General features: G+C 39.4%; 1 protein-coding gene across 2 annotated transcripts in view; it reads right to left on the bottom strand.

Moving 5' to 3' along the window:
• The window catches only part of LOC101113672 (probable maltase-glucoamylase 2), a 103,162-nt gene extending 85,750 nt beyond the window's left edge, over positions 1 to 17,412 (bottom strand). For both annotated transcript variants that reach the window (XR_006059718.1, XM_042248942.2), the window contains exons 1-3: positions 17,354 to 17,412; positions 13,545 to 13,650; positions 9,761 to 9,840 (exon numbers count right to left, since the gene is read on the bottom strand). Coding sequence is in view for 1 of the 2 variants with exons in the window: in XM_042248942.2 (XP_042104876.1) it covers positions 9,761 to 9,840; positions 13,545 to 13,650 (186 nt within the window). In the remaining variant the exon portion in view is untranslated. The remainder of the gene's footprint in view (positions 1 to 9,760; positions 9,841 to 13,544; positions 13,651 to 17,353) is intronic.
• Positions 17,413 to 18,908: the final 1,496 nt, after the last annotated feature.

Genomic DNA, 18,908 nt, shown 5'->3' with positions numbered 1-18,908 from the left:
ATAGATGGAGTAATATACCATGTTCATGGATTGGAAGAATCAATATAGTGAAAATGAGTATACTACCCAAAGCAATTTACAAATTCAATGCAATCCCTATCAAGCTACCAGCCACATTTTTCACAGAACTAGAACAAATAATTTCAAGATTTGTATGGAAATACAAAAAACCTCGAATAGCCAAAGCAATCTTGAGAAAGAAGAATGGAACTGGAGGAATCAACTTTCCTGACTTCAGGCTCTACTACAAAGCCACAGTCATCAAGACAGTATGGTACTGGCACAGAGATATATTTTCTAAAGTTCCTACAAATTTTTTTTTCATGTGTTCCCCTTCCTGAACCCCCTCCCATCTCCCTCCCCACTCCATCCCTCAGGGTCATCCCAGTGCACCAGCCCTGAGCACCCTGTCTCATGCATCAAACCTGGATTGGCAATGTGTTTCACATATGATAATATACATGTTTCAATGATAGATTAATTTACATAAAATTTGTTTTGTTATAATAAATTAAATAGATGGCAAGTTGAACCAAAATGTTGAAATAAGCACGGGTATTCATCTCCCCACCCAACTGATTCTACATGAATTGACAGAAGTCTCATTAAGAAAGAAATTACAAATCCATTGTAAAACAGCAAAATATAGTTCAGTACGGCAGACCAGAAAAGTTATGAAATTCCTGAAACACAGAAAATCAACTTTATCAGCTCTAGGGAAAACACATATTCATAACTTATAACACGAGAGAAGAAAAAGAACTGCTCCAAGTCAGGTAGGTGTGGAGAAGTGGAAGAGAAACCTGGGATGTAGCCCTGGATGATTAATTGGGAAGCTGTCACAGCTACTGGTTAGCTCCTGCTAATGGGCGGGCATCCGAAAGTGGTTATTCCTAGGTTAAGGGACTGAAGGAGCTTCCCAGGAGGCTCAGTGGTTAAGAATCCGCCTGCCAATGCACAAGATACTGGGGACATAGGTTTGATCCTTGGATCGGGAAGATCCCCCTGGAGGAGGAAATAACAAGCACTGCAGTATTCCTGCCTGAAAAATTCCATAGCCAGAGGAGCCTGGTGGGCTATAGTCCATGGGGTCACAAAGGGTCAGACACAACTGAGTGACTGAGTAAGGGAGTGAGGAGACATGCTGGGAGCCAGAAGTATGGCAACTGCCCCCCACCACTGGCCACCAGCACCACCTCCAGATAAGTATCCATTTTTCTCTCCATCAGCCCTCTCCTCAATTCTCAGCATGAGCTAAGGTAAATAGGACAGGCTGTCATAAATAATGAAATACAAAGATGGCAGTCAAGCCACCCAACATTTGAGAGAAACTACCATCATTATCCATACATGATTACTGGAAAAACCATAGCTTTGACTAGACAGACCTTTGTTGTCAAAGTAATGTCTCTGCTTTTTAATATGCTGTCTAAGTTGGTCATAACTTTCCTTCCAAGGAGTAAGCGTCTTTTAATTTCATGGCTGCAGTCACCATCTGCAGTGATTTTGGAGCCCAAAAAAGAGCACTGAAGAATTGATGCTTTTGAACTGTGGTGTTGGAGAAGACTCTTGAGAGTCCCTTGGACTTCAAGGAGATGCAACCAATCTATCCTAAGGGAAATCAGTCCTGAATATTCATTGGAAGAATTGATGCTGAAGCTGAAACTGCAATACTTTGGCCACCTCATACGAAGAACAGACTCATTTGAAAAGACCCTGATGCTAGGAAAGATTGAAGGCAAGAGGAGAAGGGATGACAGAGGATGAGATGGTTGGATGGCATTGCTGACTCTATGGACATGAGTTTGAGTAAGTTCTGGGAACTGGTGATGGACAGGGAAGCCTGGCATGCTGCAGTACATGGGGTTGCAAAGAGTCGGACACAAATGAGTGACTGAACTGAACATCATGATAGGAAGGGGCCAAACTTAATAAACAAATTGGAGGAAGCAGTTAATAGAAAAATTATTATTAGCCTTCAAAATAAATATAATTACTACCTTCAGACACAGGCACACAGTAGTTGCTTCCATTAAGAAAAGCAGTAAAGAGGGTTGAAAGTGAAGATATCTAACAGCAAGGTTCAAAATGCAATATTTGTACTGAATAACAAAAAGGAAACAATAAAAGAAAGATGCATCAAGGCAAGAAAATAGTTTTAATTCAAGATTATCTAAGAACATAATACACAAAGATAAATAAATGGAAGTAGAAAGGATAAGTTAAGTGACCAATGGACTCACAGAGCAACACTCACCTAGAAGATTCCAAAAGGAGTAAACAGAGAAATAAAGGAGGAAAGAGGGAACCAAGGAAAGAGAGAAAGTAATGTTCTATATCACGAGCAACTTAATATACAACACAGGAAACTGGTAAAGAACAAAATAAAGCCATAAAAGCTACATGAAAAACTAATCAGTAAAAGCAGTAATTAATGAAAGAGAAAAGAAGCAAGTACCTACAATCAATTCAAAACATGAAATATTTTTCCCAGGTAATAATCTAAGAATATGTGCTATTGTGCTGTCAGCAAGCATTGTAAAGTAAGCCAGACATCCCCATGAAATAGACCTAGCTTCTACTATTGATTTGAAATTCTATTTTTATTATAAACTAAATTTAAGTGTACAAATATGAGAATATGAATATGTGTTTGCTGCTGCTGCTGCTAAGTCACATCAGTCATGTCCGACTTTGTGCGACCCCATAGATGACGGCCCACCAGGCTCCTGTCTCTGGGATTCTCCAGGCAAGCATACTGGAGTGGGTTGCCATTTCCTTCTCCAGTGCATGAAAGTGAAAAGTGAAAGTGAAGTTGCTCAGTCCTGTCCAACTCTTCGTGACTCCATGGACTGCAGCCTACCAGGCTCCTCCGTCCATGGGATTTCCTAGGCAAGAGTACTGGAGTGGGGTGCCATTGCCTTCTCCAAATATGTGTTTAAGGACTTCTTATTATATTCTAATAGTGTACATATCAATTCCTGCTGTAATTACAGACTGATAACTATTATAGTGTGAAGACATGTTTTGGTATTAGCTTGGCAGATAAATAAACCTAAAGGGGACTCTTTGCAAAGATCTAAGAAATATGAAAACATTATTAAGTCTTATTTTGACAAAGAGGGAGGAGGGCAAACAAGAATAGGAACCAAAAAATGCAGAATGACACCAGATACTATTTTTTTTAACATAAATAAGAATTAAGAGAAAACTGTTTACACAAATATTTACCAATGAATGGTAAACTGTAATTTGAATCTTCAAATAGTGAAACATTAGATAATCAAGATTAGATAAGAAGAGATAAAAAAATCAAATGACCATTAACCATGAAAATTATAAAAAGTAGTCAAAGGCCTTTCCTTTATATTTTGCCCTTATGATTTAGGGAATAGAATATTCTCATGTAATATATATATATATTTTTTCAGAACAAGGTAAAAAAGTTTTCTGATTAATTATATTAAACTAGAATAATCCTGGCAACAAACTAGAGAAAGAGAGGCCAAAGAATCAAATAAAAATATATAAGCCAATTTCACTTTAAAAAGACATATGTAAAATTTTAATAAAATGTTAGCAATCTGAACTCATTAGGGTATTCAAAGAATTAACTCATAATAGTCAAGAGAGCATTCTCAAGAGAATGCTACAGTGGTTCAAAATTAAGAAATCTTTTTAGTATAATTCACAATATTGACCAAAAAAAAAAAAATTACATGATCATCTCAAGCATTTTTAATACATAAAAATGACCCAAATTTTAAAAGCAAGTTATTAAATAAGATATATAGTACAACTAAATTCAGGTGAAAACAAAACCAAAAATATATAAATATATGTACAATATATAAAAAAACCTATGTTAACATAGGCAAAGCTTAGAAAGATCAAGAGAAAGATAAATACAAAGCTCTTGACCTGGTTCTGGGGAGGTTATTTGGAAATAAAGAGAAAGCATTACAAATATGGACTTTCCTATTTTTATTTTGTACATAACTATAAAGTCTGAATCTTTCATACTAAAGGAATATATCCAAGTATAGATTTTGTGATTTAAAAAACAAAAGAATATGTCACAATACTATTCATTTAGAAAGTATTTTAGATGCTGGTCTCTAAGAGTCAGACACCACTGAGCAACTTCACTTTCACTGTTTACTTTCATGCATTGGAGAAGGAAATGGAAGCCCACTCCAGTCTTCTTGCCTGAAGAATCCTAGGGACAAGGGAGCCTGGTGGGCTGCCGTCTATGGGGTCACGCAGAGTTGGACATGACTGAAGCGACTTAGCAGCAGCAGCAACAACAACATCTATTATAATTGCTCTGAAAAATCACAGTATAAATGTGTATGCCTGAGACTGATTCATGTTGATGTACGGCAGAAACCTATGCAATATTGTAAGCAAGTATCCTCCAATTAAAAATAAGTTAATTATATTAAAATAACTAAGTAAATATAACAGATCAATCTTTCACACTTATTATAAACAAAGCAATTACAGGGAAGGATAAGGAAGCCTGGCATGCTACAGTCCATGGGCTTGCAAAGAGTCAGACAGAACTTCAGTTCAGTTCAGTTCAGTTCAGTTCAGTCGCTCAGTCGTGTCCGACTCTTTGCGACCCCATGAATCCAACATGCCAGGCCTCCCTGTCCATCACCAGCTCCCGGAGTTTACCAAACTCACGTCCATCGAGTCGGTGGCGCTATCCAGCCATCTCATCCTCTGTCGTCCCCTTCTCCTCCTGCCCCTAATGCCTCCCAGCATCAGAGTCTTTTCCAATGAGTCAACTCTTCGCATGAGGTGGCCAAAGTATTGCAGTTTCAGCTTTAGCATCATTCCTTCCAAAGAAATCCCAGGGTTGATCTCCTTTAGAAAGGACTGGTTGGATCTCCTTGCAGTCCAAGGGACTCTCAAGAGTCTTCTCCAACACCACAGTTCAAAAGCATCAATTCTTCGGCACTCAGCTTTCTTCACAGTCCAACTCTCACATCTATACATGACTACTGGAAAAACTATAGCCTTGACTAGACGGACCTTAGTCGGCAAAGTAATGTCTCTGTTTTTGAATATGCTGTCTAGGTTGGTTGTAACTTTCTTTCCAAGGAGTAAACGTCTTTTCATTTCATGGCTGCAATCACCATCTGCAGTAATTTTGGAGCCCCCAAAATAAAGTCTGACACTGTTTCCACTGTTTCCCCATCTATTTCCAATGAAGTGATGGGACCAGATGCCATGATCTTAGTTTTCTGAATGTTGAGTTTTAAGTCAACTTTTTCACTCTCCTCTTTCACTTTCATCAAGAGGCTTTTTAGTTCCTCTTCACTCTCTGCCATAAGGGTGGTGTCACCTGCATCTCTGAGGTTATTGATATTTCTCCCGGAAATCTTGATTCCAGCTTGTGTTTCTTCCAGTCCAGCGTTTCTCATGATGTACTCTGCATAGAAGTTAAATAAGCAGGGTGACAATATACAGCCTTTACATACTCCTTTTCCTATTTGGAACCAGTCTGTTGCTCCATGTCCAGTTCTAACTGTTGCTTCCTGACCTGCATATAGGTTTCTCAAGAGGCAGGTCAGGTGGTCTGGTATTCCCATCTCTTGAAGAATTTCCCACAGTTTATTGTGATCCACACAGTCAAAGGCTTTGGCATAGTCAATGAAGCAGAAATAGATGTTTTCTGGCACTCTCTTGCTTTTTCCATGATCCAGTGGATGTTGGCAATTTGATCTCTGGTTCTTCTGCCTTTTCTAAAACCAGCTTGAACGTCAGGCAGTTCACGGTTCATGTATTGCTGAAGCCTGGCTTGGAGAATTTTGAGCATTACTTTACTAGCGTGTGAGATGAGTGCAATTGTGCGGTAGTTTGAGCATTCTTTGGCATTGCCTTTCTTTGGGATTGGAATGAAAACTGACTTTTTCCAGTCCTGTGGCCACTGCTGAGTTTTCCAAATTGGCTGGCATATGGAGTGCAGCACTTTCACAGCATCATCTTTCAGGATTTGAAATAGCTCAACTGGAATTCCATCACCTCTACTAGCTTTGTTCGTAGTGATGCTTTCTAAGGCCCACTTGTCTTCACATTCCAAGAAGTCTGGCTCTAGATTAGTGATCACACCATCGTGATTATCTGGGTTGTGAAGATCTTTTTTGTACAGTTCTTCTGTGTATTCTTGCCACCTCTTCTTAATATCTTCTGCTTCTGTTAGCACCATACCATTTCTGTCCTTTATTGAGCCCATCTTTGCATGAGATGTTCCCTTGGTATCTCTAATTTTCTTGAAGTAGGAAGTCAAGAAACACCTGAAGTAACAGGCAAATTTGGCCTTGGAGTATGGAATGAAGCAGGGCAAAGTCTAATAGAATTTTGCCAAGAGAACGCACTGGTCATAGCAAACACCCTCTTCCAACAATACAAGAGAAGACTCTACACATGGACATCACCAGATGGTCAACACCGAAATCAGATTGATTATATTCTCTGCAGCCAAAGATGGAGAAACTCTATATGGACAGCAAAAACAAGACTGGGAGCTGACTGTGGCTCAGATCATGAACTCCTTATTGCCAAATTCAGACTTAAATTGAAGAAAGTAGGGAAAACCACTAGACCATTCAGGTATGACCTAAATCAAATCCCTTATGATTATACAGTGGAAGTGAGAAATAGATTTAAGGGACTAGATCTGATAGACAGGGTGCCTGATGAACTATGGATGGAGGTTTGTGACATTGTACAAGAGACAGGGATCAAGATCATCCCCATGGAAAAGAAATGCAAAAAAGCAAAACTGCTGTCTGGGGAGGCCTTACAAATAGCTGCAAAAAGAAGAGAGGCGAAAAGCAAAGGAGAAAAGGAAAGATATAAGCATCTGAATGCAGAGTTCCAAAGAATAGCAAGGAGAGATAAGAAAGTCTTCCTCGGTGATCAATACAAATAAACAGAGAAAAACAACAGAATGGGAAAGACTAGAGATCTCTTCAAGAAAGTTAGAGATACCAAGGGAACATTTCATGCAATGATGGGCTCGATACAGGACAGAGACAACTTAGATGGAACAAAAATTACATTATAGCCATACAATCTCTTAAAAGTACTTACTAATTCTCCAAATATATAACCGATATTCCTGCTTCATCCTCTTTAAATACAAAATAGGTTGGAAGGGATCAGTGTAGAAGTTTGGGAATTTGGGGTAACTCCTAGGCTGTTGAGTTTCCTAAATCTGAGACAGATATTTAAGCAGCCCTGCTACCTCTGAGGCTGAGATCATTAAAGTTCAAAAGGTCAGTTACATTGCCATAAATCATTCCAAAGTCTACCAGCCTCTATTAAAAAAAAAAAAAAAAAAACCAGTTAAGACAAAAAATCCAATAAAGTCAGATAAAGACAACACTTGTGCATGAAGTCTGCCCTAACATTCCTGTCTCAGTTTTAAGGCACTTCCTGTATCCCAGACACCAGAAGTGAAACCTCTGAGATTTACATATGGCCTTTTTGGTTTCCATAGTTACACAATAACACAGATCGTCATAAACTCACACCTGGATTATGGCAATTGACTCATAACAAATCTATCTCTGTGCTTTCCTTAGCACCAAACTTTTCTAAAGAGTACTCTTCAGTTGTCTTTCTCATAGATTTTTATGTCATTTTGCCCTCAGAAATTACTGACTAATGGAACTTGAGAACTAGGCTTGGAAATTATCTTATTCAACTTCCATCTGAGGCAAGGATTTTTTTTCAGTAGAGTCTCTGATAGATGCTTTAATTCTGTGAATGATGTGTAACGAACTTCTTTCAAAATCAGAGATTCCTCTTTAGAGTTAACATTTTACTTTTACTTTTAATGTTTTATATTTTACTTTTAATGTTTACTGAAATGTTATTTCTTATATTATTTTGTACTATCATGAAAGATAATAAAGATAAAAATCCTATGAACTGGATTTTTCATTATGTATAATTATTTGCCTAGGGTATAACTATAATTATATGGGTTGCTGTATTAGTCTCTCAGTTTTGTCTGACTCTTTGCGACCCCATGGACTATAGCCAGCCAGGCTCCTCTGTCCATGGGATTATCCAGGAAAGAATACTGGAGTGGGTAGCCATTTCTTCTCCAGGGGATCTCCCTGACTCAGGGGAGAATCTTGATCTCCTGCATTCGCAGGCAGATTCTTTACATCTAAATCACCAGGGAAGCCTATATAAATATATACTCAATGACAATAAAATGAACTATATAAACCACTTTAGAGACAATGAGAAATTAAAGTTGGTCAAATTGTATAATTAATATATGTTATAACATAATATATCAATATAATATATAATAAAATTTAATAAAATATTTAATAAATATAAAATAATCTTTAGTAATAAAAGAAGCACCAGTTAGCAAATATAATAAACTATATTTACAACAGAAACTTTGTATATGCAACATCTAGGAAAAATATTTCATAATACATCTGTAATGAAATATATCTTTCCCATTCTGTTGTTTTCCTCTGTTTTCTTACACTGATCGCTGAGGAAACCTTTCTTATCTCTCCTTGCTATTCTTTGGAATTCTGCATTCAGCTGCTTATATCTTTCCTTTTCTCCTTTGCTTTTCACTTCTCTTCTTTTCTCAGCTATTTGTAAGGCCTCCCCAGACAGCCATTTTGCTTTTTTGCATTTCTTTTCCATGGGGATGGTCTTGATCCCTGTCTCCAAAGGAGATCAGTCCTGGGTGTTCATTGGAAGGACTGATGCTGAAGCTGAAACTCCAGTACTTTGGCCACCTCATGCGAAAAGTTGACTCATTGGAAAAGACCCTGATGCTGAAAGGGATTGGGGTCAGGAGGAGAAGGGGGTGACAAGGGATGAGATGGCTGGCTGGCATCACCGACTCGATGGACATGAGTTTGAGTGAATTCTGGGAGTTGGTGATGGACAGGGAGGCCTGGAGTGCTGCAATTCATGGGGTCACAACACAGTCAGACACAACTGAGTGACTGAACTGAACTGAACTGAATGAAATATATATGAAGACAGTTGAGAAACATGCATATATGTATAAAAGAGTTTAAATGAAAAGAGGTTGTATTGAATATGTTTTTAAAATGAGAATGTTTAAAATTATGTCACTGTTACCTAAATTAAACCTAAATTTTAATGCAGTCCTAATTATGGGATATAGAATATAGAACATGAGATAAAGAAATACAGTCTAAATATGTATACCTTTATGATAAAGTCATTAAGTTACAACTAAGAAGGCTTCCAATAGTTGACATTCTTATGGAAACTACTTGAGTAGAAAATCTGTTTTCTAACATATGTTCATTGAGATGACTTGCCAGTAACATGATTTCAGAAGATTCTTGTTATAACAAGTCATCTGGGCTCTACAGCAACTCAGCCATTATATATGCCTGATGGCCTCTGTTCTCAAGGAATGTGAATGCAAGCCCTCAAACATTAACCTTCCCATGACTCTCCTGGGAATCACGGTAGGACACATTCAGCAACACGAAGAACTCTCCCTCTGCTCTGGACTTCAGACCCCATGGCCAGCCCCTTTGTTAGTTTCTCCTCCTCTTCCTTTTACCCCTGGCTGCTTCCAATTTCCTTGGTGTTGCTGTTCATTTCATCAGGCAAGAAAGAAAGTACTCCATAATCCACTCTGTATCCACCCTCTCCCCACAGCACATGCTCCTCTTTTCAATAAAACCCAGCAGGCCCACAGCAAGGACCATTTTTCTCTGACCTCTGTCACCTCCTGGCCAGGGGCACAGTCTATCCTTTCTGATTCAGGGATTTCGGGGCACTCTGGAACAAATGAAGCGCCTGCAGAGAAATTAAAGGACGAAATTGAAAATGCGGCGTGTACTCACAGTCCTAGGGAAGAAGCAGTCCTAGACTTTCCGTCAATTTTCCAGTCAGTAATCACTGGTAACTGGGATCTACATTTGCATAGAATGTTTAACACTTCTCCAAGTGTTCAGCACGTATACTTTTTATTTTGCTGGGCGTTTTTTGAGATATAATTCACATACCATAAAATTCATGTGTTTAAAGTGTGTAATTCAATGGCTTATAATATTTTACAAAGTTGTCCAACGATGACCATCTAATTCCAGACCATTTTCATCACCCCCAAAGAAACCATGTACTCATTAGTAGTCACTTCCCATTTCTTTTTTCTCCCAGTTCCTGGTAAACATGAATCTACTTTCTGTCTCTGTGGATTTGCCTATTCTGAACATTCCATATAAACAGAATCATAAAATACGTGGCCTTTCACATCTGGCTCCTACCTGGTGTAATGTTTTCAAGGTTCATTCATGTTGCAGCATGTAACAGTACTTAATTCTTTTGCGTGGCTGAATCATATTTCATGATATGAATATAACACTTCTTAAAATCTACTCATCAGTTAATGTACATTTGGGTTGTTTTCACTTATTAACTGTTCCCTTCCACAAGCTTCCCTTGTGGCTCAGCTGAAAGAATCTGCCTGCAATGCAGGAGACCTGGGTTTGATCCCAGAATTGGGAAGATCCCCCAGAGAAGGCAATGGCAACCCACTCCAATATTCTGGCCTGGAGAAGTTCATGGATAGTCCATGGAATGTATAGTCTATGGGGTTGCAAATAGTCAGACATTTTTACTTCAATGGGTGTAAAGGATATTTCACTTGACTTGAATTTCCCAAACAACTGATGATATTGACTATTATTTTCATGGCTTATTGGCCATTTATAGACCTTCCATGAAGAAATGTCTGTTAACTCCTGTGCTCAGTTTAGAAATTTGATTATTTTTCTTCTAATTTTGAATCATAAGGTTTACATATTCTGAATGCTAGACCATTTTCAAGCACATCATTTACAAATATGTTCCTCCTTTAGTGGCTTGTCATTTCACTTCCTTGCTAGTGTTCTTTGAAGCACAAAATTTTTTGATTTTGAAGTCCAATTTGCTCTTTTTTTTTTCTTTTGGCTGCTATGCTTTTTTTTGAGTATCATATCTAAGAAACTATTGCCTAATCCAAAGTCACAGATATTGATATTTATGCCTATGTTTTATTTAGAATTTTATAGTTTTGGTTGTTACATTTTGAGCTTTGATCCATTTTGAGTTATAGTTTTCATGTGCTAGTTGCTGCAGTCGTGTCTGACTCTTTGCTGTCCCACACACTGTAGGCTTCCAGGCTCCTCTGTCCATGGGATTTCTCAGACAAGAATACTGGAGTGGGTTGCCGTTTCCTCCTCCATAGAATCTTCCCGACCTAGGATCGAACCCTCATCTCTTATGTCTTGCTGGGAGCCAGCGTGAGGAATCCTGCCCGTGACAAAGGTCATGAAGAAGGAAGCCTGACAAAATGCAAAGGCATGATCCGGCTTCAGGGGTGCCCCCTGGGTTTTCCTGAACATCTACCCCCCAAAACCAGAGTCGGCCTGCTTTATTGTACTGTGCTTTCCACTCTTCTGACATTCTCTGGAAAAAAAGTTAACTCAGGGCTTCAGTCTCCTGCATATGAAAGGAATGTTTCAGCTCAAACCCCTTTGATGGCTCTCTAACTTGCCTGACAGGTTCCCCCGGACTTTTACAATTTGTGAATTGCTTACAGCCTCTCAGCCACGAGAGGCACAAAGCTTAAAGCATCTTAAAGATACAGAGCCTTTTCTAAAGAGCTAAAAATTATATTGGTGACGGGTTTCACTGTTAGTCAACGACTGCTGCCAGGCCTCCATATTCTTTATCTTTTAGGCACCTGAAGGATATTAATCAATATAATTGGGATATGGAAAAAGGAATATAGTAGTTTTGATGTTAGCAACACTAGACTTTTGAGTTAATTACTTTTCCCTTTGTTATAAATCACTGTACTTCTTTCATTGTTATGAATTGTTGTGTCTTTGCTATGTAAGAATGTAACTTTATTTAGTGCTTTCTGAGAGTGGCACCAGACTTTGGGAAGAACAGCATTTTTAAGACAAATAAGTCTTCTGGTTGACAAACCCTTATCAGAAAAGCGCTGTAAAATGTTAATTGGCCTTCTGGCCAGAGGATGATGTAAATCACCTAAGACTTGTGTATACAACTAGGTATGCAGAGAGAAAGCCTGGTCTCAATAACAGTCAGGGCCACTGATGCTGCATAATTTTATATTATCCATTAATCTCTATGTACAGAAAAAGGTACAAAAGGCCTTTCCGGACAATAGAGGATGGGCCAGTCATTGGACTGGTTTCCCCCGTGTCTTCTTTACTCTATTTTCAGGCTGAATTCCCATCTGGAACACGGAGGCTCGCCAAGTCTACTTACTTGCCCTGGCTTTTAAGATCCATGCAACAGGGAGCCTAAGGCGGGGCACCCTTCGATATTCAAATGGGCACTGGTGGCCCAACGTAGATGGTGCAAATCTCTTGTCCTGAGGTTTTATTAGCTTTCCCCATAAACCAAGTTATTCAGCCTCTTTTCTCCACTAAATTTTCCTACTATAGTATTGCTTCCTAATCTCTTTTTATATTTCTAAATAAATAAGTTTTTCCTCACCACGCTGTCCCCACTTCGAATTACCCTGGATCCACTGAGGCTGGACCCCAGCAATGTCTCCTGCATGGGCAGGCAGATTCTTTACCATTAGTGCCACCTGGGAAGCCTAAAGAAAGTCTGTTTCCCACCGGTTTCAATCTGGGGAACTTGCGCATGTAAGGTGAATGTGATAACCACTACACTATGGAAAGAAGGCCTGTATATTTTTTCATATCATCTCACAAAATCATAATTGTTCCTAGAAAATACCTCAATGTTTACTGTGAAGAGTGGTGAAAAGAATAAGTAAGTAGGATTATGCTATGGGTACAGGTTCTTTTCACTACATGCTAAATCTATATTGATATAGTGAGCTTTATCAAGCAGAGTAAACCTCAAACTCATTTTAAGAAAAGATTTTTGTATTGTGTATATTATTATTTAGAGTATCATGTGTGCAGGGAAGGCTTCCCTGGTGGCTCAGATGAAGGAAAGAAGACATTCTGTGGGATGTTTCTACGAGAGAAGAATTTCAAAGTTATCCATGAAGAAATCGTAGGCATTTAATCAGAATATGGGCTGGAGGCAAGTTGTAATTGACATATTTAGGCCAAGTTAATCAGTTCCTAAATCTACTGTAGCCCAATTTCTTTTTCCATAGTGTAAAGGGACTGGGCACTATTAACTATTCTTCTTGAAGGCTTTTTTATTTCATTCATGACTCTAGATTGAAGGACAGGCTTCTGATGAGTCTCATTTTGCATTTTACTAAAATTACATGAAATGGGACTTGGGAGACCTTGAATATTACTAGCATTTAATTTTAGGTATAGTTGCAGAACAAGAACACAGCATTTGGAAATTTATCTAAATTAATTGTGGATATAGACTGTGAATAATGCAATGTGGTGGCATGCTGAGGAATGAAGACATAAAAGGATGTCTTTGGCATCCTGAGGGGACTTCTGTTTCAATCCTTCCAACCCAATAGCCACAGGCATCTCCCTTACCTGAAGGCTTCTCCAACAGAAGCATCAGCAAGAGGATATCTACAGCAAGTACAATTATGATGAAGATGATCAGAAGAATTTCCAATGCACTAAGCTTCCTCGCCATCTAGATGGACACAGGCAACAGGATTAAAGTAAACTGCAAAACCCCATCATTCCAAAAGAATAGGTAGGCATCCTGATTAGTCTACCAACTCCTTGCCAGTTGACATGATTATCAGCATTCCTCTTTATGTAATCCAAGGAGTATCTGTTCCAGCTCATCACAGTGTCTCCAAGAAACTCTGGTCAGTGCATCCAACCCATGTAGGACTCTTGCCCTTTTTGTCCACAAAGGGATTGATTACTGTCTAAGGAAAACTATATCAGACATAAAGAACTGAAGGGAGGGGAGGAGGAGTGGAACAGAGAACGGGAGAGACAGGAAGGGTTGAGATGGCTCCAAAAGCCCTTCTAGATGCCACTTTGATCTTCACACCCTCTGTGGGCGGAGAAAGGAAGGTCCACTCGGGGAGGGGGAAAATAACAAAACCTGAATCCAAGTCTTCTTATTCTAATTCCTATGCCAGTGATGCTGACATGTTTAACTGTTTAGAGCTCACTAAGCCTTTTAAGAATAGGGTAACAAAAATGAAACTAGTCCTGATCTTCAATATAATGCTTACTTGTACGGTCATGGCACACGAATCCATGTAAATTTGGTGGCTCACAGTAGCTCTAAATATTGAGCCCAGACCCAAGCTCTAAACATCAGGCATAGATACAACTTTTAAAATATTTGCTATTTTAGAGGGTATGAACTGAACTAGGAATCAAAGAACTTCAAATTCTTATCCTAGTTTTCATATTGACTGATGGGTATTTCAACTATTTGGATGTGTATTTCCAATATTATCTCAACATTCCAGACAAGATAACTATTTTATCTCCTTGCTTCTCAACTCGAGCTCTTCTATAAAAAATATCCATATTTGGGTAAGTTCTGGTCCTTTTCTCTTTGCAATGAAAGAGTTTTTCCTCTTCTTGTCTCAGTGTAATCCTAGCATCTATTCCCTAGATCTCAGAGCCTTTGAATTTTTCAAACTTCTTATTCTACCAAGAAGGTTTCTTCCCTCTTATATCATCCACCTCTCCTCCTGAATTTGCTCTTTCCTCTCATAAATATTAGGCTGGCCAAAAAGTTCACCTTAAACTCTGTTGATGACTTGTATTCTTCTCTAGACCATTCTAGCTTTCTTTTTCCTTTCTTAGCAACTTTCCAAAACGATAATTCCATGCACTCTGCATTACCTTCCTCTCATATTACTGGCATGAGTTCTGTTTCTCGCATCCCACTAAAACTGCTCCTGCTAAGATCACTGGGGGTTAGCTGCTGAATACAAAGAGCACTGTCTTAATCACCGAGCCCTTCCAACCACTTCCTCCTCTGTAAAATTCTTCAGCTTTGGATCATTTAATATCATTCAATCTTAATTTCCTACCTACTCTTCTGGCTTCTCTTCAATTTTCTTTGTAGTCTCCTATTTTGTGAAATGCACCATTCCCTGCATTTCATCTTGGGGCCGCTGCTCACTCTCCTTTAGTGATTTTCATTGCTCCTGTGACTTTGTATAATATCTGAGGACAATCCAACCTGTGTTTCTAGCTCAGAGATTTGGATTCATATATTCAGCTGTTTGTTAGATGTCTCATTTGGATTTCCCACAAGCTTAAATTCAAGTTGTTTAAACATGAAATCATCTCTCCCCATAGCCCAGTCCTAGTTTCACCAATTCTGCCAAAGTGGCTCCTTCTCAAAGAGTTAATACCTTAGGGAACAGAATCACAATGTCTTCAAAAACCTGGAAACCTTTTCTGATTCCTCTCCTGTTAGTTCTCACAACCAGCTACGTGTTCAGTCAAATACTTTACCGATATCTTTCAAATATGTCCCTTCCTTTCCATTGCTAGTGGAAACACCTTATTCAGACCATCGTTTCTGGCCTGAACTGTCAACACTGCTTTCCCCATAACCCCCTGCTTCTACTCTCCCTGCTCCTGAAATCCGCTGAACACACTGCAGCTGGATTGATCTTTCTAGAGCACGAACAAGATCGTTTTATTCTCTTGTATTCAAGTCTTCAGTGATTCTTCAGCTGTGTAACCAAAGGTCTTCATGACAACTCCCATGCCCAGCCCCCCACCCTCTTCATTCCCTGGGTTTCAGCTGTACCAAACCAACATTTATGCAGTGATAATCTATAAATTGATAGAGATAAAGAATTCTCTCTTTTTAACTTTGTCTCTCCTTTAACTTTCCATTCCCCACACACCCCTGCTCTTCTCAACCCCAGCCCAATGCCATGACCATTTCTGCAAGCACTTTCTTATGCGTATAGCTTCACTTTTCATCTGAGTCTGCCTTTAGGTTAATATTTAATAAGCCAAGAAAAGAAGCACCTTAACTGTGAAATGGGAATGAGGAGCAAAGATCTACAGCCATTTGCCAACATGGAGTTGAGGATTGGGGTTTGGGATTGAAGCTGGAGTTTATTAATGATTATTTATTCGCCATTCTTTCCTAGTTGCTGAAATCTGTCAGGTGTCTGCCACTGGCCTAAATTATTTAAAGGTTTACTCTCAGTCCCATAAGATATATCTCATATGACTATGTTTCCATAAAATTCTTACGTCAGGGTTGATCAGGCAGGCGTCATGATTCCTATTTTTAAGGGAAAGTTAAGGAACTTCGTCTAATCACAGTTAGTTGTGGAACTGATGTAAAAACTGAAATACCCTGCTTCTTAAATAAGAATTTGAATATTCTTACTCTCAGACTTCCCAGGTGGCTCAGTGGTAAAGAATCCACATACCACTGCAGAAGACGGAGGAGACTTGGGTTAGATCCCTGGGTCGGGAAAATCCCCTGGAGAGGAAAATGGCAACCCACTCCAGTAATCTGGCCTGGAAAACTCCAGGGATGGAGGAGCCTGCCAGGCTGCAATCCATAGGTTGCAAAGAATCAGACACAGCTGAGAGCACACACGCACATTCTTACTCTCTCCACAATGTCTCCTAGACTGAAGAGCTTCAAGGTCTGGAGGCTAACTCTCTGATGGTGGAATTTCAGGCAGTAAGAGAAATTTGAATGACCCAGCCCACATGTTCACAATAACCTGACTAGTTCCTCATCCATTCAGCCCAGGACTCACTACCGCAGTGAACACACATCCATCAGTTAGCCTCTTCCTCCAAATCTCTCTTAATTCTCTCCAGCCTCCTCAAACCAAAAGCAAGCACCTCTTCCATAGCTCCTTAATCCTTTTAGAGAAGCAGTTTCAGCACCTGTAATTCCCAGAGGTTCAGAACACTCTGGGGACAATCCTGGGAATTTTCCAGCTATTGGAACCATTGTCATCCACACAAGGGGTAGGAGTAGGGATTCCTGAAGGTAGAAATTCTTCCCTGCTTAGATACCTTCCCGGCCCAAAGCTACTTTTCTGTATCAAACAACATTTTAGAATAATAAAAATCCTGGCTATTTTTCCAAAACCCTTAAGGATTAGATAACCATCTCCCTCTCTGCCCAAAGAGACAAGTTCACCTTTCTCCCAATCCACACCACATTCAGCTAGTTACCGGAAGGAGCCCATCTGTTTATTCTTCTCTTGGTTTCTCTCCAGGAGAGAGGACCCTCTCACACAAGACCCTCCCCCAAACACACACACACACACATACATACAGACACACACAGCTCTCCTCTCCAGCCAGTACAAGAAGAAAGGGACACGCTTGGCCAAAGAACCATGTGCATGGGGAAAAGCACTCACCTCATAGCCGTATCTTTGTATGTGCTGTGTCTGTCCTTCAGTGGTTCCTGAGGAGCACTGAGCAAAGGTGATAGGGCTGATGTAGTCAGCTTCTGCCAAGATCGATTATTGCCCTATAAAGTGAGCAGCAATTGGAGGAGACGAGAGCAGTTGCCAAAAGACCATAAAAAGTCCCTCATTTTCCTTGTGACAGGAGGAAAGCTCCCTTTGCAAATAAAAGGGGGAAGGCGGGGTTTCTTCTAACAGTTTTGTTTTTTTCTGTGTTTCTGTTCATATCCGATTACTTGCTTGTCACCTTCTATTATAGTCACTTGTCTGTCCATGTTGCCTAAGAGCTGGGGTCTCAATCATCTTCTTCAGCTTGCATCTCCTGTACTTAGCATTCAACCCAATGTCCACTGATATTTTTCAATATACAGCTCTTTGTTGAATAAGTAAGTGGAAGAATGAATAATGCTAGGTTCATCACAGTTTCTCTCTCCATTTTTATCTCCCCAGCTTCTCTTGGTATAACTAAGTTTTTCATTTCAAATAAGTCTCCCCACCAATTATCCTAATAGAAGAAACACCATTGAAATGGAAATTATAGTATCTTAAAGTGGGAAGGCACTGCTACTTGATATTTGTCATGTTCTCTGACTGCTCGGCATCTTTATAAGCCTTGTCAAGGGACCTTGCCCTGGTGGTCCAGTGGTGAAGACTCAGCACTTCTACTGCAGGGATACAGGTTCGATCCTTGGTCAGGGAACTAAGATCCCACAAACCATGCAGCATGGTAAAAAATAAAATAATAATAATAATAATTTTTTTAAAGCTTCTGTATCATTTCAGGAGCTTCTCATCTTGAGAATTCTGCCTCCTCAAGGAAGATGCTAGACAATCTCTTTCACAGTCTTCCTTCTAGCCAAGGTAGAGGCAAGGAGCCTGGGGGTGGCCAATGGTCTATGCTTGTGATCCAGAAGAAAGTAGAGGGAAGAAGGAAGTGTCATGTGGAACCCAAGATGGTGGAGAGACACATTTCAGAGTCAGCAGGAACAGGGACTTAGTAGCATCCTATGCTCAGATCTGGGGTACAAATTTCCAGACATGTGGTAAGAGAAATGGCAATAGAGTATCCCACTAGGTGATCATGGCTGTTTTCTGACCACATAGCTTATAGACATGATGCTCTAGCCCTCCTGGAGCTTCCATGAGTCACTAATATCTTTTTAAAAATTTGTTTCTTCTTACACTAACTAAAGTAGGTTTTTTTTTTAATTTGAAATATAATTTGCATACCATGACATTCATCGTTTTAAAGTGTAGAGTTCAGTGGTTTTTTAGTATATTCACAAAGTTGTGCAATCATGATAACCATGTAATTCCAGAACATTTGCTCATACCAAAAAGAAGCCATATCCTTCCCTCTCCTGTGTTCCTGCAACTGACAATCTGCTTCCTGTCTTGATGGATCTGCCTATTCTGAATAGTTCATGTGAGTGGAATCATACAGCACATGGCCATTTGACTTCTTTCACTTAGTAAACTTTTTCAACGTTTATTCATGTTGCTGCAG

Source organism: Ovis aries, chromosome 4 (assembly GCF_016772045.2).
Source record: "Ovis aries strain OAR_USU_Benz2616 breed Rambouillet chromosome 4, ARS-UI_Ramb_v3.0, whole genome shotgun sequence".
In the NCBI taxonomy this organism is placed as follows: Eukaryota; Metazoa; Chordata; class Mammalia; order Artiodactyla; family Bovidae; genus Ovis; species Ovis aries.
The sequence above is the reverse complement of the archived record's forward strand: the minus strand, read 5'-3'. Positions and strand labels throughout refer to the sequence as shown.